The 27845-nt window shown below is 36.8% G+C and overlaps 1 protein-coding gene across 1 annotated transcript in view; it reads left to right on the top strand.

The window, feature by feature from the left end:
• Positions 1–4258: 4258 nt before the first annotated feature.
• The window catches only part of spas (spastin), a 280837-nt gene continuing 257250 nt past the window's right edge, over positions 4259–27845 (top strand). Inside the window, exon 1 of the mRNA XM_090386532.1 lies at positions 4259–4691. Within this exon, the coding sequence (XP_090242658.1) occupies positions 4274–4691 (418 nt within the window). The 5' untranslated portion in view covers positions 4259–4273. The remainder of the gene's footprint in view (positions 4692–27845) is intronic.

The raw sequence follows: 27845 nt of genomic DNA, 5'->3' as shown, positions 1-27845 counted from the left end.
AACAGCCAAGATAACGACTCAGTCTAATGAAAAGATAATTCAGAAATCTGAAACCTCGTCTGTTCATTAGTTATGCTTCTTAAACTCAATAGAAAAGCATATTTACATAATTGAAAACTTCCGGGAACTTGGTGTAACATAATTTGAATATCCACGTAAGCCAAACGAGTTTTTGAAACTGTTTTGAATATATAATGAGAGAATAGTTCGTCGTGTTTACGGATAACGATACTTTTTATTTTTGGTAATAAAAAGAGTAAGAACATTATATCTGGATTTATTTTATATGATAGATCGATTTGATTTTTATGGCTCATGGAGTGGCAACGTTTGCGTGTGTAGAGTTTTTTGTTAATATAATTAAATAGATTATTTCAGTAATCATTTACTTGATAATTAATATGCATATCAAGTATTGGTTTAGGATGTTTCATAATTAACTGCATCCCTTTAGGAGCTGACCTCAGAAGACATACGAATAATAATGTAATATAAGTTTAATCAACCGCGTCGCATTTCCTCTGCTCTGCTGTACTTCAAATATTTGGAATGGATTGTAAATTCTATTCTTTCCTCACCTCCACATCGTAGTGATTCGTTTTATTTTTGCCACTACGTACGATGAATAATTCTCAATAACAATCCTTGAGAGAATATTTTCATATGTAGATTGTCGGCTAGCTAAACGAAAAGCAAACTTGAATGAAAAGAAAATATACTCTAAGTCGACACAACAATGTGTCTTTAAGATATTCCATGAATTTCGCCTCAGAAAGGACTGTGTAATCCCTTAGCAGAATAATATGAACACCCAAAGTTTCTTACCTGTCAACAATTTTTTACAAACAGTGACATCTTAATTGTCATCATCTGAATCTTCTGTGGATTTCTCCTTCTAGAAATACTCTCCCTTGAACATTATACACTTTCGCCACCGTAGTACCCACGCATTAAATGCTTCTTGTAAGCTATTTTCGAAAGACTGCGAATTGCTTTCCGTTGTGGCTCTGCGAGCATCGTTGTCGGACGCGAAACGCTTTCCTTTCAGAGCTTTCTTCAGACGTTGAAACAAAGAGAAATCACAAGGGGGCTATGTCTAGTGAATAAGAGGGATGTGGCAGAACCTCGACACTCATGGCAGTGATTACTGGCTGCACAATATTAGCCGTATGGGGCCTGGAATTGTCTTGATGGAGAAACCACTTCATACCGGAAGGTTTTTGACGTTTCTCACGAATGGTGTGCGGCGAGGTTCATAGTTGTTCCGCTAGGCACAAAATGTGTAACAAGAATGCCTTTTATGTCAAAAAACACAAGAGCCATTTGTTTGTCAACCGAAAGAGAAGTTTGAAATTTCTTAGGTCTTGGTGAATCAGAATGCTTCCACTCTTACTCAACTGTTGTCTTGTCTCTGGATCAGCCGACCGGGCTAGCCGAGTGAGTAAAGTACCTGCCCGGCAACCCAAAGGTCGCGGGTTCGATTCCCGCCTCGGGCTTTGATCAAAGTACTGCAAAAAACCTTGGGAGGTGCAATATGGCCACAGAAGCCGATGCGCCAACAACTATCAAATCAAATCAAGTCTCTGGATCATAGTGAAAAATCTAAGTTTCATCACAAGTCACTATTCCATTTAAGAAGCTTTGACCCTGTGTTTCAAAACAATGAAGCATCATTTCTTTGCACAAGTCTACTTTCTGCTGTTTTTGTTATGGAGTCAAATTGTGTGGAATCCAACGGACACAGATTCCCGACATTTTCAGGTGACCTTTCACAATATTGTGAGGCGCCTCCATAGCCAGGTGGGCAGGAGCAGCAGTGCGTAGCACACGCTTCTTGATTAGACCGGGGTTCGAGCCCGTGACCAGCAAATACGGAGGATGCGGAAAGGTCAGCGAATGACCACCGCCCCCCAGAGCAATGTGGCCTTAGTTGCTAATAGTGACCGGGGTTCAAGTCCGTTACTGCTGAATACGGTGCTGTTTCTTGTATTCTGTCTATCTTGTAAACTCCTCTGACCGTTTGGTCGTCCCGGAATATAAACAGAATATTTATTATTTATTTAATGCTCCTAAAAACCAAAATAACAACATTCACAATATTGTGAGCAGTACCGTATGAAATGGACATTTTAACAGCTAATTCACGAAGTGTAATTCGCCTGTCTTCATCCAAGATTTCCTGGGCTTTTGCGATTTGCTCAGGAGGAAGGCTGACAATGGTCAGCCTTCCTCCTGAAGGGGCCATCTGCAACAGACTCACGGCCTTCACTGAATCGCCTTTGCCATTTAAATATGGCCGTCCTACCAAGACACTCAATACCATACGCGGTGCCTCCGTAGCCAGTTGGGAAGGAGCAGCAGTGCGTAGCACACGCTTCTTGATTAGACCGGGGTTCGAGCCCGTCACCACCAAATACGGAGGATGCGGAAAGGTCAGGGAATGACCACCGCATATCCCGGAGCAATATGGCCTTAGTTGCTAATGCTCCTAAAACCAAATAACAAACAAACAAACAATACCATACGCGTCATTCATCTCTTTAACTGTTTCCGATCCATTTAATTAAGCCCCGTCTGACCTAATAACGAATCACATAACACTGTTTAATCTGTATGTCCGATATGATACTTTGTCAAAATGATCGTCAGGGACACGCAGCTAAAGAAACTATCTTCACGCAACACTAGCTCGACAAGTATTGGCATGCGCACACGGAGTCTGCTCAGTAGCGATCAAGAGAGCGCCTCTAGCGGCAGTTGTGGAAAGTTCGCGCGGTAAACAAAATGCTTGACCATTCCGCTAATTAAATGATCACCCTTCGTATTCGTGAATTGACTTTACTCGTGCACTCACGGGCTGATCAAAAAAAAAAAAAAAATTAAAAACGAAACTTTTCAAAAGGGGAGAGCACGTTATTGTTATTTCTATTATAGTATTAATTTCCTTTCTTATAATAAAATCTGAAGTCTCACGAATTGGGCGATCGCCCCCACTCGTCGTTATCGGCTACACCAATGCACCAATTGCTGTGAAATAAAACCATTGCTTCCATAGAATAAGATATAAAATAAGAAACTATTAATTTAATAAATACACAACTGAAATAAATAATGTATTATATTTAATACTAATACATATATAAAAATAATTATTGTTATATAGATTGTTTTATATTACTATATTAATGACTTTTTTCGTTCGCTCAAGGGCTGATCCCTAGCGAACCCTAATTTCTTGAATTATCAGATAACATTAAAAAAAAAAAAAAAAAAAGGATACAAAAGATGATGCCCAGGGTTTTTAATCGACATGAACTGACAAACAGTTTTATGAAGCAAAATGATAAAGCTAGCTGGTTATACTGCAGTCTGCCATAAAAAAAAATAATAATAAAAATTTTAAAAATTTATGTTATAATTTTAAATAATATCTTCTGCTTTTGTAATCCTGAAAATAGATTTCAATTTACACCTTTGATACAAGTCTATAAAACAAATGTTTTATGTTTTTTTTTTTTTTAACTTTAATTTGGCACGCCACATAAAACCTATTTGGCAACCTTGTATGCTGGCAACAGCATACAAGAAAGTTTCAGAGGACCATGTGACCTAGAGCTTAAACCAAAAATTTTATTTATTACTGGCTCTTTATTTCTTCATTAAATGTTTATTTAAACCATTTTCAAAAATACAGTTGTTAGGTGATGCCAGGTATTAAATAATAAAAAAATAATAATAATAAATAAATAAAAAAACGAATAAACTATCACTGCTGAAGTTCAGATTGCAGAGGTGGGGTAAAAGAAAGAATCTTGAATACTATGAAACAAAGAGTTATATATATTTTGAAAATGTATGTTTAATAATGTATGTAAAAGTAATGTTTAATGGTAGTTTCAAAACTGTCATTAAATCAATATGCTGAAATATTATCTATATGTAATAAAAATGTGACGTTCATTTTTGTGTCTAAGTTCATAAGATCAACAAATAAGATCTGGTCAATATCTTTAAATCATTCTAGTTCTGTTACATATAGTGTGTACTAAATATGGATAATTCGCGAGAATATATTCATTCTCCGACCATATTCTCTATTGATATCACTAGTGTGTACACTACTTTCCACGTGTGTTTTCCCTTCCATGCACAATTTAAATAGTGTATCCGTTGTATGATTGGATAGTGAAATCACGTGTGTCTGACGCTTTATCCATATCCCATGAATCAAGGAGAGAAGCCACACTGGAATGTTTGAAGTAATGGCGTACGGATGCCTCGGCAAAGTGCTCCGACATCACCCAACCGGGAACGAAAGTCACCAGACGCAAATCAAGAGAGTGCTACGACGGAGAGACAAAAATTTTCGGTTCACAAGAAAAATTTGCAGCTCGTTTCTTTTCCGTTAATAATTGTGTTTAATACGTTAAGGTATCTGTTGTATCAACTTTATGTGTTGTGCTGCTACTTGTACCATTTTGCTCGAAACTTGGTTCATCCTGCACGCGTTGCTGTTGTTACGGAGACTGCACCCCACCAAGTTCATGAAGTCAAAGGGGAAATCCTGACGGCTGTGAGCGGTCGGCTTGACTCTCCAGCTGAGAATAGTCCTTTTGTGAAACAGAGGTATCATCATCGCAGAGCTTTTGAATATATTTCTAAAGCGTTGAAAATAGATGAAGAAAATGAAGGTAAGTACTTAGGCCTAATTCAAACTCAACAAAAAAATAAATAGATAAAAAATTTAACAAGATTTTTCATTTGTTTTCAGCGAATTTAAAAAATAATGGGGTTGATATGTTGATGTCTATAAGTAATCTTATTTATCTGTGCTGACAATTTGAACAATATGGAAAGACCTGAGATCGGTACCAGTAATTTCAGGTATAGAACCAGTCTTGAGAAACGTCAAAAAGAAGACTATTTAAAATTAGTAAAATTTATATTAATATTGCTCTCTACGTATGCGTTTTTTATTATTATTTTTTTTGTTAACAAAATTAATAAAGCAAACTCTCGTTGTGTTATTTATTTCTGTTAAAATGTTATGAACGTGTTTACTTCTAAACGCTTAGAAATTCTCAGCAACTACTGCTAATAATACGACATGTAGTGTTAGCATTCAGTGGCGTATCCAGGTATCATCGTAAGGGGGGGGGGGGGCATGGCGACCAGGTCTAGGTAATATTGTAAGGGGGACATGGCGGCTATTTTTTCTTTTTTTTAGAACGCCTCTTCAAATTTTTGGTTGGGGAGGGGGTAAATTTCGTTTCTGCCCACCCCTGAATACGCCCCTGTTAGCATTAACAAATATGGGTAGAATTTTTCATTTACTCATTCATTTCATTAATAATTCCTTGCACTTTCATGATATTCTTAAGCTTCTTATGGTATAGTACAGCTTTGTTATTACGGTTTGTGCTAAGGTTATACTGGAGAATATGAACGAATTTGTATGTTGGATCATACACAGATGAATGGGCGGGGGTAAGTATCATAATATGAAATATTTCTGCCTTCAGAGGCTTAACCATAATGTTTCTTCTAGGAATATTTATTATTCTCCCAATTTTTTTAACCTTTTATGTTAGCCCTTGATTCATCTCATTAAGAAGACCCACTACCCACTACAGATTAATCAATACTTTAATTTAGAAATTAGGTCTGCCCGATTTTTATAATTAGATTCGTTACACGCTTGAGGAAGCATTGAGAGGGTCAGTGTTGTAATTTTCGTAAACTGTCAGATTGAGGAAACAAGTTCAAACCAATCTGCTATTACAGAAAATGATTTTTGTTTAATGTTACTTCAGGGGCTTACATCTGGTGAGCATTGGGCTTGGCACACCCAGGGTCTTGAGCTGGATATCATCATTCTACTTCTTACCCTTGCTCTCTATCTTTCTTTCTTTCTTTCTCTCTCAGGGTAACTCAGAATTTTTTTTTTTTTTTTTTTTTTCAGGCTTCAGGCTTGCTTGCATCATATAGCTAATAATAATAATAACTTTTAATGTTAACCTACATACAGTTTGAGTCCTGTTGCTAGAGTTGAAACAATAGTTAGTTATGCGATGATTCAGTTGGAACTGAATCATTGCATAATGTATAAAAAGATAGAAACAACAAAAACTTAGAAAGAAAAACCTTTAAATATAATTTGAACAAGGCTAGCATAAATGCAAGGCCAAGGATATAGATGTTCTCTAGCTCTATTAAAGGAATTCAGATTTTAGAAACAGTCTATAATTTAAATATTTCTGCTCTGGCTGCTGCTGTTGTACTTATTTCCAGGTCAAATGGGATAACCCTTATCACCTCTTTTTTTTTTTTTTTTTTTTTTTTTTATACATTTGATTGGCAAATCCTGTACATTAGATTACCAAATGTTTATTTATTAGCATTAGTAGAGGCATATGAAATCATTCAAGGCCTTATACATCTCAGATCACCTTGCAGGTGACTAGTCTCCAGATGCTGCAATTTGCAGAACTTAAGCCCATCTTAGTAACAGCAAACCCTTTGTTCCACTCACTAATCTTGTTTCCCTCTTCTGTATTTGTTCTAGTAGCTCAACATCATTACTAAAATGAGGCCTCCAAACCTGTATGCAGTACTCAAGGTGTTACCTGACCATTGCCTTATACAAGGGGACAATCACCTCCTTATCTCCACCAGCAGAATTCCTATATATCATTGACAAGGCACCATGAGCTACTCTTGCAGCCTTTTTTGCACTGTTCAGAAAATTTCATTTCTGACTACACAATTACCCTCAGGTCCTTCTCATTCTCTGCTACCCTGAGTGTAGTACCACCTAGTTGATATGTTACTTAGAGGTTACTGCTACCCATATGCAGTATTTTACATTTGTCAATGTTAAACTTCAATTGCCACCTCTCAGCCCATCTGCTCAACTTTTCCAGATCCTGTTGCAGTAGTGTACTATCATTACTGTCATTAACAACCCTGCCAACCTTAGTATCATCTGCAAACTTAGACATTAACCCTGATATACCTTCATTAATATCATTGATAAATACTGAAAACAACAATGGGGCCCAACACCAAAGCCTGGGGGACTCCACTAATAACATTAGTCCATGAAGAGCAGTGTCCATTGATAACCACCATCTTCTCCCACTCAACCATCCTTTTACCCATTGTAGCAACTTGCCATACTGCTGAAACTTGTACAGTAGTCTTCCATGTGCCATAGTATCAAAAGCTTTCCTAAAATCCAAGTATATGATATCAAAATTAATCTTTGTATCCAGCTCCTTTGTGAGCACATCATAGTATACAGTCAAATTTGTCAGATAAGACTTCCCCTTAACAAACCCATGCTGTGTCTGAACTATAACTGCAGTCTTGTCTAGATGATCCTGCATCGCTTCCTTACCAATGATTCCATTATTTTTCCTGGAATAGAAGTCAGACTAACAGGTTTGTAATTACCCGTGTCACCCTTTGATCCCCTTTGTGAATTGGGGACACATTTGCACACCTCCAGTCCATGGGGGCCGCCCCTAAGCCCAAGGAAGCTTTCATAATTATGGCTAAGGGTTTGCTTATATTCTTTGCTGCTTCCTTTAATATAACTAGATAGATCCCAGCCACACCAGATGCCTTTCTTATGTTCAATTTTTCCTCCACTTCCCTACAGACATCATGTGTGAATGTAGATGCAAAATACTCATTCAGTTTGTCAGCTACCTCAGCAGGTTCATCAACAATCGAACCATCTATGTCAAGTGGAATAATCTAATTCACCTCCTTCCTTCTAGAGTTTACATAATTAAAGAAGTCTTTTTCTTTGCATTGTTTGCCAAAGATTTCTTGTAATCTGCCTAATATCTTTTGTGACTTGATTTACATACTATTTTATATCTACTATAGGTATCTGTGTCTCCTGATAATTAAACTGTGTTCCATGCATTTTTATTCCCTGTCACAAGTATCATTAGGTCATCTGACATCCATTTAGGCCTAAAGCTTGAACAGTATTTCTTAGTTGGTATGAAAAGCCTAGTAGCTTCCAAGATTAATTCCTTGAATTCATCCCATTTAACATTTGCTGTTGGTAACATCAGTTGGTCCCACTGTATTGAATTTAAAAACTCTCTGAGACTACTGTAGTCGCCTTTACGAAAGCGAAAACTCTTACCCCTGATGGTAGTTACCTCTTTAAATAAATCCATCAGTACACTGTGATCACTGCTACCTAGTGGTTCCTTTATCTGCAGATTCTTAATGCATGAAGAATCACTGCTGATAATCAGATCAAGAGTATTACTCCCTTTGGTTGTCTCCCGAACATGCTGCTGTAGAAAACAATCATCCAATAAATCCACAAAAGTCTTGCTGGTGTGTGAGTGACCAACCCACAAGTTCCAGTCTATATCAAGGAAGTTAAAATCTCTCATTATAAGACAGTCTGATTTATTGGCTCACTATTTCTCTGTACGACTGTTCATTAGAGTCATTAGGCCTATAACACACACTCCTACTCTCAACTTTGTTTTCCCAGTGCTTATGTCACACCAAACCTACTTAATACTGCACTGTCCACCCATGTCAACTGGATGCACTTCCTTAGATTTTGTTTCTTAACTAACAGCATCTCCCCTGTCTATCCTTCCTGTGCACATTGTATTCTTCAAATTCCAATTCTGCACTGCTTATATCTGTGTGGCACCACATCTCTGATATCCCAACAATATAAGCTTTTTATGTCTTCCCCAGCACTTAAAAATTTTATGAAAACTATGCTAAATCCACCTTAATTTCAATTTGCCCTCACTGTAAATACAATTCAGTGGATAGGCTGTACTCACTGGTTATAGGGGGGTTATTGTCCCACGGCTGACAAAGTTAATCAATACCCACTTCTGCAGTTCTGTGGACAATCTGACCATCTTCAAGCAAGACAGATAATGAATCTGTTAAAGAAAGCTATTGGCCTCAGCACTGGTAAAAAAGAATCTAATGATAAGGAAGTAGAACAGAGACAGCAACGAAGGAGAATTTAAAAAGAAAAACTTCTGCAGTCTTGTGCTTGTTAAAAACAAGAGACCAAACCTTATGACAAGTATCGAAGTAATGAATCTGGATGTTAAAATCAGTAAAGCAAAGCAAAAAATTATACATCTATAAATGAGAAATGAACATGCAGTTGATCTTAGAAATAAGCATGGGCTGCCTGAACAAAAGGAACTTCTGCTTCATAGCAAATATAATCTCACTGTAGTACTGCATAAATTCAGTTTATTTTTCAACTGAGTCCACATATGACGGTGGAAGCTCTGAATAAATTTATTAAAAATGAAATTGAAGTGGTGATCGAGGTTCATGCTTTAAGAACGAAGCATCTCTCTTATGCCTATTTTCTGGTGACTGGCAACACTTTCAATAAAAGTAAAATTATTAGAATCTGTTTTGGCCACCAGTATTATTTGTTAGTCCCTTTTAAAATGTACAATAGGAATACGAGCTATTCAGAGAGGTGTGATTGCTAGCAATCAATGTGCTCTGTTAACTCTTGCTGTTCTTTTTTTCTCCAACTTCTAATACTTCTACCCAATCATCAAAGAAGTGTAGATGGGTTTCACTAGTCGCTTGTCTGCAATCAGAACTGTAGGGGTCTAGTTAATAAAATTGATAAATTTAGAATCTCGGTTTGCTCTCTGGAGTTCAATGTCTACATCCTTATCGAAACATGGCTGCATAATGGGATATGGAAATAGTAGTTAGTTTGGGCTATATTGTTCTCAGAAGAGATAGAGGCTCAAGGGGAAGGTGGAGTTGCAATTGTTATTTCAAACCAATATGTGATATTAATGCACAGGACTTTTCACCATTTTTTTTAAGGGATCTTTTGTCAGCTGATGGTTCATAAGAGAATTATTCTTATTGCAGCTATTTACCTTTTGCCTCTGGTTGATTTATATACAGTGGAGAGGCTATCACAATCACTTTGAGTTTGAAACTTAGTTTCATCGGTCTGACAAAGTTTACTTTTTTTGGAGACTAATGTTCAAGACTCCATCGGGCACTGAAGAGTCTCCTTTTACTAAATGATTACTCTGACACCATGTCTGAACTTTTTTCAATCAGAAAAACAAAATATGTACTTAGAGCAAAGCATAACTAAAACTTATTTTTGCTTCCAAGTAGATCTTAGTTACTGAAGCAGTTTTGTTACTCCCATGTGATCACAAGGCTTTAAGCTGCCAAATAGGCATTGGACTAGAAACTACAAGCACTATTACTGTCTCAACAAGGCTAAACTTTGGAAGAGCTCACTGGCAGTTAATAAGTCATGTTCTTGACAATACTGATTGGTTTCATATCCACTTATAAATTACATTGATGCACTCACTGATCATCTGATTAAAACGATCTCCTCCATTGTACAGGACTTCATACCACTCAGTAAAAATTAAATTAAAGGAATATATTTTCTCATTGGTTTTCAGCAGATGTTCCTAAAATCCAATGCAAACAACAGAGTAGAAAAAATTTCAGGGCGAACCAGGTTATTGTTCAATGAACACAGAAGTGAGTTTAAAAAAAAGTATCAGAATGCAGTATGTTCAGTCAGTTTGATGGAGTCTTGAAGCCATTTTGGATTATGTTAAGCAACTCAAATAATTGCTAAACCAAGGTTATAGATACTGAAGGCATGCCTATAGCCTGTGATAAAACTAAAGCTTATGTTTTTGCGAAGTTGTTTTATCCCAAGCACAGTGTAGGTTCTGTTGCTTCTACTTATGAATTTTCAGTTGTTAAGAATGACACACTTTATAGCATCTCAGTTGGTACTGACAGTATTATTCAAGCACTTTGGAAATTGTCAAAAGACTTCTCAGCTTGCCCAGATAGTATTCTGCTTATATTCTGAAAATATGCTTACTCTTCTTGCACTATATTTGCCATATAGTGCAAGAAGCCACAGGCTTTTGCTACACTGGCAAAAAAAAACAAAAAAAAAAAAAACACAAAGTAGATAAGAAAATGCAAATTTATATACTTCCCTCCTCATACAGGTAATAACTATCCAGTTGACCTTTGAATTTATTCAAACTGTCAGCCTCAACTCCAGTTAGGGCAACTTGTTCCATCAATCAACAACTCACTGGCTAAAAGAAAACTTCTTACAATCTAACTTTAACCCCTGTTATTTGAATTTATGGCCCTTAGTTCTGGAATTCTTTATAACAGTGACAACTCCACCTTCATTTTATTGATCCTCTCAGTGCCTTATAAACCTCAATCAGATCACCTCTGAGGTGCCTGGTTTGCCAAGCTCTGTAGCCCTCATAATTGGAGTCTTTCCTTGTACAGCCATCCCTTTGATGATCTCACCATTTGAGTTGCTCCTCTTTGGACCTGTTGAAGAAGCTCTGTCTTTTTTACAGATGACGTCTCCATTCTTAAACACAATGTTCCAAATGTGTTCTTAAAATTGTCTTATACGGTGAGATTATGACCTCCCTATATCTACAGAATAATGTTCAATAAATTGTCTATAGAACATCATGGGCTTTCCTGGCTGCCTGTTTACACTGTTCAGAAAACTTCATGTCTGCTCTTATCATAACTCCCAGGATTCATTTATTTTGCTGTTGCTCTTCCCCAAATGTTAAGACCTTGCATTCTGCTGCTGCATTAAAACTTAACTGCCACTTTTCTGACCATTCCTGAACCCTGTTCAAATCATCCTGAAGGAGTGCTGCTTGGCACTGATCATTAATGGCTCTATTAATCTTTGTCATCAGCAAATTTTGATATAATGCCTTCTATCCCTTTGTCAATGTCATTTATGAAAATGAGAAATAACAGTGGTCCAAGAACTGATCCTTGAGGGAACCCTCTGCCTTTTGCCCTGCAGCCACCCAGCAATCTATATTAGAATCATACCAGTAATCCCAACCTGTTCAATCTTATATAGCAACGGTGGGCAAATGCGGCTCTTCGTTGAGTTAAGTGCGGCTCCCATTGAAAATTTAAATGTTTTTTTTTTTATTATTTCAGAACTTTTTTTCACTGAATCTTGTTAAATTAACTAAGTAACTAATATTTTGTTATACGGATTTTATGTTGTGTTTATTTTTTTTTTATGTCTAGATATTTTGCTATTTTTTATTTTGATTATAAATAAATCCGCGCCCATTTACACTGCTGGCGCCATCAGCAGACTTGTGCAACACTATGTGACCAAACCTCCCATAAGAGTTTCAATTCCAGACTTTGGAATTAAATTTATTTAAATTTTTTGATAACATGACCTCAGAAAATATCAAAAAACGAAAATACGAACAAGAAAATAGAATCTTTCAAGAAGAATTGGGTAGAAAATTTTGCTTTTATTGACAATAATGGAAAGTCGTTGTCTTATTTGTAAAGTTACAATTGCAAACTACAAAGTAAGCAATTTACGTCGACATTACGAAGTAAGTTATCCCCACTTTTCAACTCAATATCCACTCAATTCAAAATTGCGAACAGAGAAACTTAAGTCCTTGCAATCTGGTCTTCATAAGCAACAAGGACTCTTGTCTTCTTTTAGTCGCGAAGATGACAGAGCAAACGAAGCTAGTTTTTTGATAGCTTGGAATATTGCTTGTGCCAAACGTCCATATGGAGAAGGAGAATTTATTAAAAGAAACTTGGAAGAAGTGGTTAAAGTTTTGGATCCAGATAATACAAAACTACATAAATTGATCGCACAGGTTCCTATGTCACGCCGTACAACTGAGCGTCATATTGGTGCAATTAGTAAAAATGTTGAAAACAGTTTGATGTGTGATTTGAAAAATTGTACAGCATTTAGTTTAGCTCTCGACGAGTCTACAGACATTCAGAATGTTCCACAATTGGCCGTTTTTGTCCGCTATGTATCTGCAGACGTAAATGTGAAGGAAGAAATGTTAGACCTAGTAGCTCTTATCGAAACAACTGGCGGTATCGATGTTAGAAATGCGCTTGACGAAGTAATGAACAGGTTTGAATTGCCTCATGATAAACTTGTAAGTGTTGCGACCGACGGAGCACCTGCAATGATAGGGAAAAACCAAGGTCTCATTGGTATTTTAAACAACGATCCTAAAATTCCACTTTTCTTACCTCTTCACTGCATAATTCGCCGCGAGCATCTCATAGCGAAGTACTTCAAATAGGAAAATGTGTGGAAGATTGTTTTGCAGATTGTGAATTTAATTAGAACAAATGCCAAAACGCATCGCCAATTTAAGAACTTTTTAGAAGAGTTGCGAATGAATGACGAAACAGATGAATTGCCCAATGATTTATCCCTGTGGTGTGTTGTAAGATGGCTGTTAACTTATGATGTTTTGAGCCGTTTTGTGGAACTCCAAAAGAAAAAGGAAAAAAAATACTCAGAATTAGAAAATGAAACTTGGCTTTCTGACTTAACGTTCCTTACAGACATTATAGAACATTTGCAAACACTTAATTTGGCTGTACAAGGAAAGAAAAAAATTATTATTGATTTGTCACAAACTGTATTTAGTTTTGAAGCTAAACTTCGGCTTTTTGTGTTGGATCTTAAGAACAAAATATTTAATCATTTTCCACGAGTAAAAGCAAATATAATTAATATCAAAGAAGAAAAGTTAGACGAATACAAAGAAAAATTGGAAGAATTGCAAGCAGATTTCAAACATAGGTTTGAAGATTTGAAAAGTTTCGAAATCTGCATTTGCATATTTTGTGAACCCATTTATTTGTGATATTATTGAAGATGGATTTCCAATTTCTGAAATAATACTTGTTGAAAAAGCGGCTGGCGAATTGGAGTTATTAGAGATGAAAGAGGATCAGGCATTGCAAATGCAGCACAAATCTACTTCTATAATTGAATTTTGGAAACTCGTGCCAGAATCAAAATATCCACATTTAAAGAAAGCTGCTTGCCGTCTAATTTCAATTTTTGGTACAACATATTGCTGTGTGATTTCAAGAACTTCATTGTGTGCTCCACAATGAATTTCTTGAAGTCGAAATATTGTTCACAGTTGACCAATCATCATCACACTGAATTGCTGCGAACGGCTTTAACAAAATTTATGCCAAATTTCAAAGATTTAACGAAGACCAAAGGTCTTCGTTAAATCTTTGAAATAATTATTTTGTATTTTCTTTCTCTTAATTATATTTTCTTATATATGCATACTTTACATAGCACTTCAGACTTGTGTAGAATATGTAATCATATTAATTTAATTAAATTAAATTTGAATTTGTGTATTTAATACTATGTAACTATGGTGTGGCTCTTTATAATATATGAAAAACCGGAATGCGGCTCTCATTGACCTCATGCGTGCCCACCCCTGTTATATAGTAACCTCTCATGAGGGACAAAGTCAAAAAATGTTTTTTGCTAAAATCCAAATAAACTAAATTGAAATTGTTCCCTACATCCAACTCATGAGTAACTGAGTCAAAGAGCTTACTAAGTTAGTTAAATACAAATACGATTTTCCCTTAAAGCCATGTTGTGTTCTTCAGGATGCCATATCTGTCTAATGTCTCTGGATTACAATCTTAATCATTGCCTCTAAAATTTTTTTTTCATACCAGTGAAGTTGGACTAACTGGTCTATAATTACCAACTTCACTCTTAGAACCCTTTATGTATTGGTGATACTTTGGTACTTCTCCAATTCATCAAAGGAATATCCCCCCCCCCTCATAATTAACCTCAATGTTCCAATACTCCCTGGCAGTCTCCCTCAAAACTACCAGGTATGTGCCATCAAATTTGGGAGCCTTATTGCCTTTATTTTCAAAAGTTATTTCTAATAAACAATGATCTGTAATTATAAAATCGCTAAATTTATATGGCTCAGCCTTGCTCACACTGCCTCTTCTGAGCATGAAGGGTATTTCATCAGTAAAGACCAATGCAAAGCAAAGTACCTATTCAATTCATCCACGACATCAGCTGGGTTATCTAAGAATTTCCCATACTCGGTGCACAAGGGTCCGATCTGATTAGCTTTCTCCTTTGTTGTCTTCACATATGTTAAAAATTTCTTGTCCCATTCTTTTCTTTCTTAGCCAATGATCTGTCATATGCAGTCTTGGCCTACCTAACCTTATTTGTGGTGCTATTACAGATCAACTTGTATATATTGTAGGCTTCAGTACTTTTCATTGCTCAGTAACTATATCATGCTATCTTAACTGACAATGGTTCCTGTACTTTAAGTCCTGTGATGCCATCTGATTCATTAGTAGTAATGATGAAATCAAGAATATTCTCACTCCAGTACTTTCTCTAATATACTGTTACAAATAATCTAGTTTATTTAAAAAAAATTTTTCCCTGATGGTGAGTTTCCCTCCCACTTTTTCAAATCAATCTGGAGCAGATTAAAGTCTCCCATAATAAGGCATTGACGATTGCTTACCTATTCCATCTGCATGTAGAGACACGTCATACAAGATCTTCTAGTCAGTAGGTTACTCCCACTCTCATTATACTTTTGCTTCCAACTAATTGCATCACACAGATTCTATATTGGCAGTCATAACTTCAGGCTCAGCAAAAGCAAGCTCTTTTTGTTCTCAGGCTTTCTTTTGTAAAGAAGCATGACCCCTCCATCGATTCTATCTTTCCTAAATATGTTATACATACCTTAGTGGAACTTGTCATCACCAATGGAGATTGAGATTACAGATTTTGAAGAACTTTTCTTTAAAAGAACAATGATACTTATAAACCAGCATGACTTTGCCCTTTCTCTGGACAAAAAAAATGTTTTGCAGGCTATTTGGAACTGGTATCTGGATGAAGAATTGCTTTTGTGTGCCTTTTTTATTATTACTTTTTTCATGATAAGGAAATAGTAAAGCAATGAACATTTTTATATTCTCTCCTAGTCTTGGACTGATCTGATAAAACTACCATCATTGTGCATATTATATTCATTTTTTAAAAGTATATAATTTTCTTTTAAACATTATTTATTCATTTACAACTTAATTTATATCTATGCATATACTGCTCTGTTGCGTACTTTTAACTGTCATATGCCTAGTGTGGCGTAATATTTAGTGTTAGGTGGCACATGCGGTTTCCCACATCTGCACCGTATATACTCTGTGATGAAATGCAGAACTACTGCATAATCCAGGAAAAAGTGTAATGTCTGGTTTATGCAGTATTATGTTCTGTTGTGTCACTGGCTGCTTGGCTGCAGGGACCCTACATTGCCTGCCACCACCACCACTGGGAGGTGATCCAGGGAGCACACTGAAGGCTAGGGAAAGGAAGAACAAGGAAGGTCTGCAATGTTGGGTAGGTGCAATGGGAAGTGTGACAGTTGGATTGCTTTTAGTTCAGTGCTATCTGTCCTTTGAGGAGGATGTCCAGTTGGGTGTTTGTTCAGGTCTGATTGTGGCTGGTTGATGAGGGAAGAGCAGGTATGAGGAGAGGCAGAGCAGTTTCAAGAATGTCTGGATATCCCTAGTGTTTTTCATTTGAGTGAGCTGTCATCTCAGTTGCCACCCAGATTTTCATCCATATGCAACAGATTCTCATTTAATAATCAATCTTAACCAAATTTCAAAAGAAAAACTATTAATATTAAAGACCAAAATTGGTCAACTCAAATCAAAATATTATACAAGTTATTCGACCATTCAGCCTTGTGGTGGGGATGGGCAATCACACCTCACACCACAAGTTACCGTCTCTACTACCATCCGGGCATTGCCTGACAGCGACCATATGCTAGTTTAACAAAATTCATAAAAGAACAAAAGATTTCATAACTTTCAAACAAACTTTAAATTTATTTCACTGAGAGAGAGCGTCCCTAAGTCCAACCTCATATATAGGACAATATAACAAGATGTGAAGGCCAGTCTCGGTCTCTCCACACTCGCAAAACTCTGTAAGGATCAACCCCAAACGAAACAACCTTGACCTCAAGCCATGCCCAGTGAGGACAGCAGCGGCTGCCACCCCAAACTGGAGCCAGGAACGTCGCTCCCTACTCACAATATAGACCAAGGGCATAAAGGTGTACAAATGACGACCTTTCTCAGTTTGTCCACTGGAATTGCCATATGGTACTCAACTCATCATCGATTTGCCCCCGCCCCACTGTTATTCCAGGAGAGACAGCCAACTGCCCCACTGGACACAACCGGACGCCAAAAATCACTCTGGTAATCCCCCGCTTAAGAGCGTAACGCAATGCAAACTGTGCCACAACCAACTCAGCAGGCATCTTTCCTGCAAGGACACACAAAGCATCCGTGGACACAGTTCTGCATGCCCGGGTTATACCTAAGAGAGCAAACCTCTGTGCCGAAGACAAGATTCTACGAACATGCGAATGTTCTATATACCCTCCCCAAGCCCCAGCAGCTTAAGTCAAAATCGGGGTAAAGATGTTATCATAAAGGAGGTGGAGGGCACCCCCCCCCCCTTTATACCCCAATCAACATGCGTCACTCGCTGGAGCTTGGCATATAATCGTTTCACCTTGTCCCAAACATAGGCAGCATGCGCTACCATAAAAAGTCGCTCTCCCAGGACAACATCCAGGTACCTAGTCTTCTTAACCACTCTAAGCGAAAGATCACCAGAACGACACAAAGGAGGTAGAGTCCTGCTGAGGCGTCCCCTCAGAAGAACTGCAACAGATTTCTCTGCAGAGACCTCCAGCTTATGCTGACCTGCCCAACTCAATAATTGGTTCAGAGAAGCAGCTGTTCGCTCGTCTAACATCCGGCGGGATTTCCCCACACACCAAGATAACCAAGTCATCAGCATAAGCTATGCTAGTTGTACCTTCCACACCTTGCATTTGAAGGAACTCATCGAGAACCCAATTCCAGAACCGAACCCTGTGGACATCCTCTGTAAACTCTTCTCTCACACTTCATGAAAGGAGTACAAATGAGCACAGATCTCTCTTGGAGATAGTCCTCAAGAAGACGGTATAAATTTCCTGGACAGAGGGACGCCCTAGCCCTGCGCAGGACACTGCCCCACCACAAGGCATCGAACGCCCCCCCCTAAAGTCCATAAACAAGCCTAGGACATATCGACCAGACCATATCCCTAGTGTATATTAGATTCATTAATAATGTCAAACAAAAAAAAAATTCCTTCATTAGCAGTGGCAAATGATGCAAGCTTATATAGCATCAGCCAAAAGGGAAAAAAAAAAACCTTCCCATCCATTTTCACCAAAAGTTTGTCCAGTTCTTCCTTTAATTTATTTAAGCTATCAACTTCCACAACAGATGGAAGCTTGCTCTAACAATCAACCACTTGCTAGCTAAAGGCAAATTTCTGCATCTCTATTCTACAACTCTTTCCTGAATTTGAATTTATGTCCCCTCAGGTGCATAATCTGAGCAAGAAGTAGAATCTCATCAGCATTGAGCTTGCTCAACCCATTCAAGACCTTATACACCTCAAATCAGGTCACCTTGCAGGTGCCTTCTCTCCAGACACTGCAATTTACAGAACTGAAGCCTTTCTCTGTAAGGACATCCCTTTATTCCTCTCACCGATCTCATTGCCCTTCTCTGTACTTGTTTCAGCAGCTCCACCTCCTTTTCTAAAATGAGGCCTCCAGACCTGTATGCAGTACTCAGGATATGGCATGACCATTGCCTTATACATGGGATAACCACCTTATCTCTGCTAGCAAAATTTCTGTATATCATTGACAAGGCCCCATGATCTGCCCTGGCAGCCTGTCTGCATTGTTCAGAGAACTTCATATCTGACTGTGCAGTTACCCCAGGTATTTTTCACTATTCTGAGTAGTACCACACATTTGGTACATTACTCTGGTTTTACTGCTACCCATATGCAGTACTTGACATTTATCAATGTTAAACTTCAACTGCCATTTCTCAGCCCATCTGCCTAACTTTTCTAGATCCTGATGCAGTAGCATACTGTCATTAACCACTCTGCCAATCTCTTTTTCTTTTTTTTTTCCATCTGAAAACTTGGATATTAAGCCTGACATGTCTTCATCTATATCATTGATAAATATAGAAAACAACAATGGGCCCTGGGGCTTATAACATTAGTCCACAAAGAGCAGTGTCAATTGATTACAACTGTCTTCTCCCACTTGACCATCTTAATTCATGGTATGTTGAAATGGAAAATACTGTATAACCAGTTGAAGAATATTGGTGGCTAAAGATACACAGGGGGATTTGATTTTGTTTAAAAAAACAAAAAAAAAAAAAACAATTTTAAAAGATGCTGTTTGTCAGATGATATACTAGCAGCAGATGACGAAGTAGTGCAGTATTTATTCGTACAGTACACATTTGTTTGACCATAAAGCTAAGAATAATGCTAGATACAAAGTGCAATTATTTAATAGGTCTTATTGTGTGGAGCTTGCTGGGAGAGGTCCCACCAGAAAATTTCATATTTGGGGTTGGAATTTGTAAAGAGCTATCTGATCAAAGATGTAAACTAGATGATCAGAAAATATTCCATTTAAATTAATTTGTCTGACTATATCGTACTTGCCTGCATTGAGTTAGACTTATTACCTTTCAGTTTCAGTGTGCCCACCAAAAGAAATGACAATACAAGTTTATAGATTAAGCAATCAGAGAGAAATTAGCCACCAATTTGCAAAGGGCAAAGATAACTTCAGGATAAGAACTTGAATAGTGACTTTATGCCAAACCAGTTAAATTAATTTGAAAGTCAAGTCAAAGGAAAAGTCAACTTTCTATGGAATTTGACTATAAACAAGTATTATAGACCAATATATTCTCACCCTCTCCTATGGGTGAAGTATGATGGAATTGTGTGTGTTAATCAGGTCAAAGATAAAGTTGGGAGTTAATAAATCTTCCCCCCCCCACACACACACCTAGTAATTGGACACATTCATATCATTTGGTTTTTTTTTTGTAAATTTTTTTTTCCTGTACCATTTTTATTATAATTGATGATTTGCATAATTTATTTAGTTGTACATTTATTTTCCTGTGAAGTTTTTTTTTTAACTGCTTTGATTTCATTGTGCGTTGGAAGTGAGTTATTCAGTTTTTTTTTTTTTTTTTGGTAACAAAATTGCTGTTACTGAAGATGCCTATCATCCAATACGGTGTCAGAATGAAGAACAGAATTATAAATTGTATTTTATACTATTTCCTACCTTTTACCCCAAAAATAGTGTCACATGTAATGCAATATTGTGCCTGCTTCATCTCAATACCATCTTTTCCATGTTTCCAAATTATGAATAATGTTTCCTAATCTTAGCCAGTATTTTTATTTATTTATTTTTTGTCAGTTGTTTTATATTGCCAAAGCTTTTTTTTTTTTTTTTTTTTTTTTTTTTTTTTTTTTTAAGAGGGAAAAGTGAACTTTCTGTTTCTTAGATCAACATGTGGCTGGATTTAAGCTATAGGTACCTAAGGGGCAGAGTTAGTGTGTGCACCCCAATATCTTTCCAAGCATACCCCCCCCCAAGCCATTTCCTGGGGAGCTCACTTTTTGGGGAGGGTGACAGAGGTGCTAAAAGGATACACTGCAGTGTGCTGGTTTAGCACCATATGCTTATACATAAATCTGCCCCTGGATCAGCAATTTGTCAGTTTGCATCATTGCAAGGTCCATAAGGTTCCTGGATGTAGTTCTACATATAATCAGACTTGTGGCAGCAATCATACCAATTTCTTAAAATTGTTAAATTGGTGTTGATATACAAATTAGTGCAAGAGCATCATGTTATTTTGCAGCAAGCTCTAGAATAGCTGAAAATTGCATCATTTTAAGTGTATCTCATATTGTGAATACCTTCACAATGGCGCACTATAATCTTGCTGTTTTTGCACCACAAAATTCCAAATCAAACCTTCACAATAAGTTGCCATGATATTGCACTACCTGAAATAAGTAATGCTTAACGGGATGCTCTTGCACTAACTTGTACATCAGTTAAACTTTCACACAGTCTGAGGCATAAGCCATAAAATGTGCTTAGTAAATTGGCAATTTTAAAATATTGTAATTTTTATTTATTTAAGGTTAGTGTATTTTTTTTTTGTACAGTATGCACTCCCCAGCCAGTTTTGAGGTAGCATGGTTTTATATTTGTATACCAACATTTAATTTTTTTTTTTTTTTTTTTTTTTTTTGTATGTGCAGTTTAACCCAGTGATTTAAACAGAGAGACCACTGCATCACTTCCCACTATCTGTGAAGCATGGAGACAAGTTTAGTGAATATTGCAGAATAGAAAATATTTGTTTATTCTGTTTTTGTCACACTAAAAGACACATTGCTTGTTTTCATGGCACGCCTAAAACGTAATTGCTGTTGAACTCATTGGAGAATTTCCCCCTGATCTTGCATTACACTTGAAGGTTACGCACATGGTACCAGGACACACAATTTGGGAACTAAGTGTATTCTTTCAGTGATGCACCCATCAGTACCATATAATGAAGCGTTGCACTTGACTGTTGTGGCCTCGCTGTTTAACTTATCCTTTTTTTTGTAATGTATTTTTAATTGGCATATTTATTGTTTCCCATAACCCGAACACCCTGCTTTCTCTGGACTTATGCTACCTTGCCAAAAGCGACACCTTTTACTTTGTATACATTTTAATACGTTATCCAGAATTTTAATGTGCTTTTATAGTTTATTTCGTTTAGGGTCTAACGGCACCAGGGGTTTCTTTTTTAGTAACTTCGGGAAGACTAGTAGTAGTTTTTTTTTTTTTTTTTTCCCCAATACCCTTTCAGGGCGGAAGTTCGTCTCGCCACCCATTAGTTCCCATCTTCGCCTTTTACACAAAGCTTTTTCAGAGTTCAAGAGAAAACGCTGGAATTTTTGCTATTACTACAGTGGCAGCGTTTACCGTTAACGTTATACACCTGCTTTCACGTAATGGTCGTTGTTAGGGAAGGAAAGATGGGATCGTTGGTACTTGATCAGATTTGTCTAGACTAGTGTTTCTTTGCCTGGTTTTCATTTATTTTGCAAAGTAGTCTCTCTATCTCTCTCTCTCTCTATATATATATATATATTATGCCCGTTAAAATTATGAGTAATAACCTATAATACGTGCCACAACTAAACTGTAAATTGTGTTCTTGAAAATTGTGACGTTAGTGATCATCAATGTACCTTTTTAGCTTAACAATAAGTAATCATATTGCCATTTTGTATGTGTGTGTGGTAAAGATCTAAAGGAGAAATATAAAAACCGAAAATTGAATTGATTATGGAGAAAGGTAACTGATAGTCAGAAAAGACCTGACTACCCATAATAGTATAATAAGTAAGTAAATAAAAGTTGTAGAGATAAGAAGTAAAAAGTGTGAAAGAAGAAAGGACAGGAAGAAAAAAAAACATATATAGAAATAATTCAATTTGAACAGTGTTTAAAGTGCAATAATGTACGATAGAAGCTTTCCCTTAGAACCTTAAGGCCAAATTAATATAATAATAGTGTTATTAAGCATAATAAAAGCATTCAGAGTTAGCATTTAGGCCAATAAGGAAGATAAGTTTTAGCATAAGGATTTAGAATAAACATTCAGTATAAAAGTATACATGGACCCAGTGAGCCATTAGGCCAAAACACAGCCTGAGTTGGTTTAATGTGTTATACCCTATAAATAAACAAATAATTACAATAAAATAAATGCAAATAAAATAAAATTGAGGCAAATTACTGATACAGTACTAGGATACATTGAATAGTACGTTCAGGAGGGCTAGCACAATTCGATACGACCAATCAATAATTAAAGTAAAAAAATAATTGACAAACCGTTTCTCTTTAGGATAGCTGCTAAATTTTAATATAATTGTAAAATGTGATCATTTAGACCTAGCTAAACTAGCAGATCATTTAGACCTAGCTAAACAACAGAAACGGCGGATAGCCCTTGTCAATTATTGATTGGATGTATTGAATTATGTTAGCCCTCGTAAATGTACCATTCAAATGTATCCTAGTACTGATCAGTAATTTGCCTCATCATTTTATTTTATGTTGTTTTACTTAGTGATTATTTGTTTATTTATAGACTATAACACATTAAACCAACTCAGGCTATCTAAGTCTTATGGGCTCACTGCATATACTTTTATACTGAATACTTTTATTCTAAATCCTTATGCTAAAACTTATCTTCCATATTGGCCTAAAGCCTTGAATGCTACTCTTATGGAAGATGAGGCCAAATTAATACAATAAGAGTAGCTTTTATCATTATTGTACTATAATGGTAGGTGGTAGATGACTTTCATCAACCGTTGAAATACCACCACTTTGCTTTTTGGAGGCTTGAAGTGGTGAAACCCATGTTTAGTCTCTAGAGCAAAGTTTCCGGCGTCCCCTTCCCCCCATACTTCTCCTCCAACCCATGCACGGTACTAAGTACTATAGGTTTTGATACCTTTCGTGTTTGGGGTTTTCATAAAAAAAAAAAAAGCACTGTTCAAATTCTTTATCTTAAATCCGTATCTTACATACTGTTGCAATTATTTTACAGACTGATGTAATGTTTAGTCAATTTGATGGCATTAATCTGATCTGGGACTCTTTTTCCTGCAATTCCATTCAAACATTTTCCCGTTTACCTTTTATTATTACTTATTACAGAAAAGTCTATACTGTACAGTGTGTGTATGTGTGTATATGTGTGTGTGTGTATATATAACTGTTATGTGTATAAAAGTTGTCCGTGTACTTGCAATTTTGAGATATGCATTATTTTGTTCTACCCTTGCGCCTAGTTTAAACAACTTAATTGTAAAACTGATTATGCGAATAGATGAACATAAAATAAGTCCGTTTTTTATTCGCGATTATTTTAGTCGCACAAACTGGAAATGTGTGTTAAAATTTTTCTGTATTTTATGATTGTGTATTATTATTTATGTATTAGCTCGCAAAAGAACCCGGATGCTATGTTTTGCGTTGCACTAATTCGTAATATAATTAATACCCACTTTACTTATCCACTAAATGTGGGAGGCATTATTTCCAGTTCTTCAGTCATCGTCGTCCCGTCTGCTGCGACAGATTAATAATTCCCGTGTGAGACTCTTCGGTAAGTTCTCTGAATCAAGTAATCGATCGACTTCATTGTGCGACTTTCATTTATTTTGCACATTTTGAGATATATTCTGAGAAATAATGGCCAATTTATGTACTTCGTCGAATGGAAAATTCCTACTCCGGGTTTTTTTTTTTTTTTTTCTTTGTAGATCAGAATCTGTTTTTGCTTATGTGAATCGGAACCGCCTACCTCAAAGTGATGACCTTTTACTTCATGTCCTCTTCTGGAATAGTTTTGGCTCAGTTCCAGATACAGTATGTTTGGTTATAATTCTATTTATCGTTTTATTTTCCTTGAAGGAATCTTAAGATACTCTTCTGGAGATGGCAAAGGAAGAATCTGCATATCGCTTTATCAACTTTGACACCCACTTGGAAGTCTAGAAAAGCTGATGGAACTGATATTGATATCACAATTGCCTCTTCGAGCCGTGCCCGAAATATTGAGGTCAGTCGCTTTGCAGCAACCAGATCTGCTTACAGCTTCATGATGGTAAACCTTGGTATAACATTCTCATGACGAGGCACTGAGGATGACTTAATTTATGTATGAACCAACATAAGCAGATTTTAGAGTGCAGATCCCATTTCCGATGAATAGGTTCAGGTTCTGTAGTGCCAAATTTCCCCCAGCTCGGGGCTGACCAAAATGACGTTTGTTGTTGTTATTTGGTTTTTAGGAGCATTAGCAACTAAGGCCATATTGCTCCGGGATATGCGGTGGTCATTCCCTGACCACCGCATCCTCATCCTCCGCTTTCCGCATCCTCCGTATTTGGTGGTGACGGGCTCGAACCCCGGTCTAATCAAGAAGCGTGTGCTACGCACTGCTGCTCCTTCCCACCTGGCTACGGAGGCGCCTATGACGTTTGTGATCGAGAGCGAAGTTCTGTTCTTGCTGTTTACTTTCCTCCTTCCTTTTGTGTGGTGTGAATGATCCAGTACCAACTATATAAATGCCACTTCCTATAATAGTGTCATATGACTTAACTTCTGTGATATCAAAATTAAATTCTTGTGTGTTTTCATTAGTGTTTTTTTTTTTTTTTTTTTTTTTTTATATATTTTTTTTTATATTCATTCTTAGATCTCCAGAAATAAGGTTTTTCTGCTTGGAATTCTCATACTTGGTATAAACTTAATCTATAACCGAAGTGGCGAACTGGGCGTCTAGCTTTTCTTTGGCAAGGGGCCAAATGCTGAAGGTCGCGGACCCCATGGGTTATAACATTGCTAAATTCTGAGGAAGATATATAAAATTCAGGAAGCAATATATAAATACAGAATGTTAAAAGTGGATATTTTCAAAATCTATGTGAAACTAAAATTTGTGACACACTAGTTTTAAACTGTGGCGGGGGGGGGGGAGCATACTTGAAGGATGCTTACAAAAGAAATTTCTTTCCTCCCAAACCTGTTTAACGAAACTGTTCTGAGCTAGTACATGGCCGTTAGAAATAATCCATTACTCCATTTAGTTTCCCGAAGATCTTTTGGAAAAATAAGTATCTCGAATTAATAAAAAATTAAGTAAATCAAACAGTCCTATTTAAAAATTTACAAACAGATATGATGGCGCAATTGATCGTCAAGGGTAAATTTGGAACGAACAATATCGTTGATATCAAAGTAGCAAATTGACATTGTTTTCACTGTTGGTTTTGACATGCGTGCTTTCTTGACTTTGCCATGCTGATGTTTTATTTCTTGGTTATACTGAAACACCCCTGTTTCATCATCAATTAAAAACAGTGGAGGAGGAAAGGGATCTGGAAGTTATAATACAGGCAGATATGATGTTTTCTGAACAGTGTAAACAGGCAGCCAGGAAAGTCCATGGCGTCCTATCAATGACTTATCGAACACTGTTGTAGAGATAAGGAGGTCATAATCCACCGTATAAAGCAACTGTAAGACGACATTTGGAATACTGTGTCCAAGTATGGGGACCTCATCTGAAAATATACATCGAGCTTCTTGAAAGGGTCCAAAGATGGGCAACTTGAATGATGAGATCGGCAGAAGGATGACCGTATAAGGAAAGACTCCGATTATGTGGGTTACAGAGCTTGACAACCAGGCACCCCAGAGGTGACCTGATTGAGGTTGATAAGGATCTGAGAGGGATTATTAAAATGAATGAAGGTTGAATTCTCACTGTTCTAAACAATTGTCAGGCAAATCGACCATAGAATACGCAATTTACAGACGCAATACATAAATGGTTATATAGAAGAAATTCTGGGTGACTCTAATACAATAATTTTGAAATTTGTTCTAAACAATTCCAGAACTTGGTTCATAAATTCAGATTACAGGGCTTGAAGTTTAGATTAGATTGTAGGAAGTTTTCTTTTATCCAGCGAACTGGTCAAGTATATAATTGCCTGTGCGAGGAGGGAAGCATATAATTTGTTTTCTTATCTATTTGGTCGTGTGTGTGTATGTGTGTGTGTTTTTTTTTTTTCCGCAGTGCAGCAAAAGCCTGGGCTTCATTCGCCATTATATGGCGAATACTATTACTAATACCAGTATACAGTTTTTTTTTTGTGTTTTTTTTTTTTTAACAGAAGATTTCTGTTTCCCTCACTTTGCTTGGAAAAATCAAAAGAAATTTCATTTTTCCGCCGTTTTGTTGCTGACTCAATATTTGGAACCTTAAACATTACCATAAACTCCTCGTGTTCAATTGTTCTGTCAGAACGAATGACAGTATTATAATCTAAACTTGCCTCTTCAACAATGAGTGGTATATGCGATTTCCGTCAGTTTAAAACTGATGCCTAAAAAGTAATTTTACTTCGGTTGGATCGGTATAAGTGAACTGTGGTCCGTTATATAGATTTTGAGATGCTTTTAAAATGACACACAGAATGAGATTTCTCAATGCTGTTCCAAGTCCTTGCTTTTTGAAATTTCAGGCCGTGTTGACAAACGTAATCTTGAAGTCAGCATCATTCGGGTATTCTGCTTCTTAGATTTATTGAGATCCACTCTCCTTTAATTTGAAAGGGATTATGAAAATAAGTTGTGGGGAAAACCCACAATTTGCATGAAGGGCCATATGAATATTCTAATATCCCCTAAATTTCGAAACAAGTTGCTGTTACAAATTTATAGCAATATTTCTGAAGGAAGAACTGGGAGGCTATCGGATGGCAACTGGTCAAGAACATACGGTGAAAACTTGGTAGCGATTGGACTTTGTGACTTGGAATATTTATATTCGCCCGAGCATCGGACGAATACGAAATTTATGGGCCTAATAGGGATTTCTGTTGGAGAGTATTTGGGATCGGGTATAAACTATGGAATTAGAATTGTGACCTCCTAGGAACCAACAGAAAAAAATACGTTATTTTATTTATTTATTTTTTTGTGATTTCACGTTTCCTTTTCGAGTAACGCTGAGTATTTTTCATTAAAATTGTATCATTTACGGTGTCCATCTGTCAATGATCTTAACGATTTTAATAATTATTCCTAGAGCAGGTTTACGGTAAAATTGAAACATATACCAGTTGGAAAGATCGGCAGTTTCTATTGTGTCTGTTGCTTCCGCCAGGTAGCAACAAACTCTGTGCCGTAGAAGACTTTTTCCGATACTGGTTCTTGATATGAAATGTACACTGAGCCAAAACATTATGACCAGAGAGTCGTTATGCAAATCGAAGCAACTGCAGGTGAACTATGGCGCGGGTCGGGACAAGGTATAACATACACCTGATA

The sequence above is a fragment of the Mastigoproctus giganteus genome, chromosome 12 (genome assembly GCF_048544385.1).
Source record: "Mastigoproctus giganteus isolate SK-2022 chromosome 12, ASM4854438v1, whole genome shotgun sequence".
In the NCBI taxonomy this organism is placed as follows: domain Eukaryota; kingdom Metazoa; phylum Arthropoda; class Arachnida; order Uropygi; family Thelyphonidae; genus Mastigoproctus; species Mastigoproctus giganteus.
The sequence above is the reverse complement of the archived record's forward strand: the minus strand, read 5'-3'. Positions and strand labels throughout refer to the sequence as shown.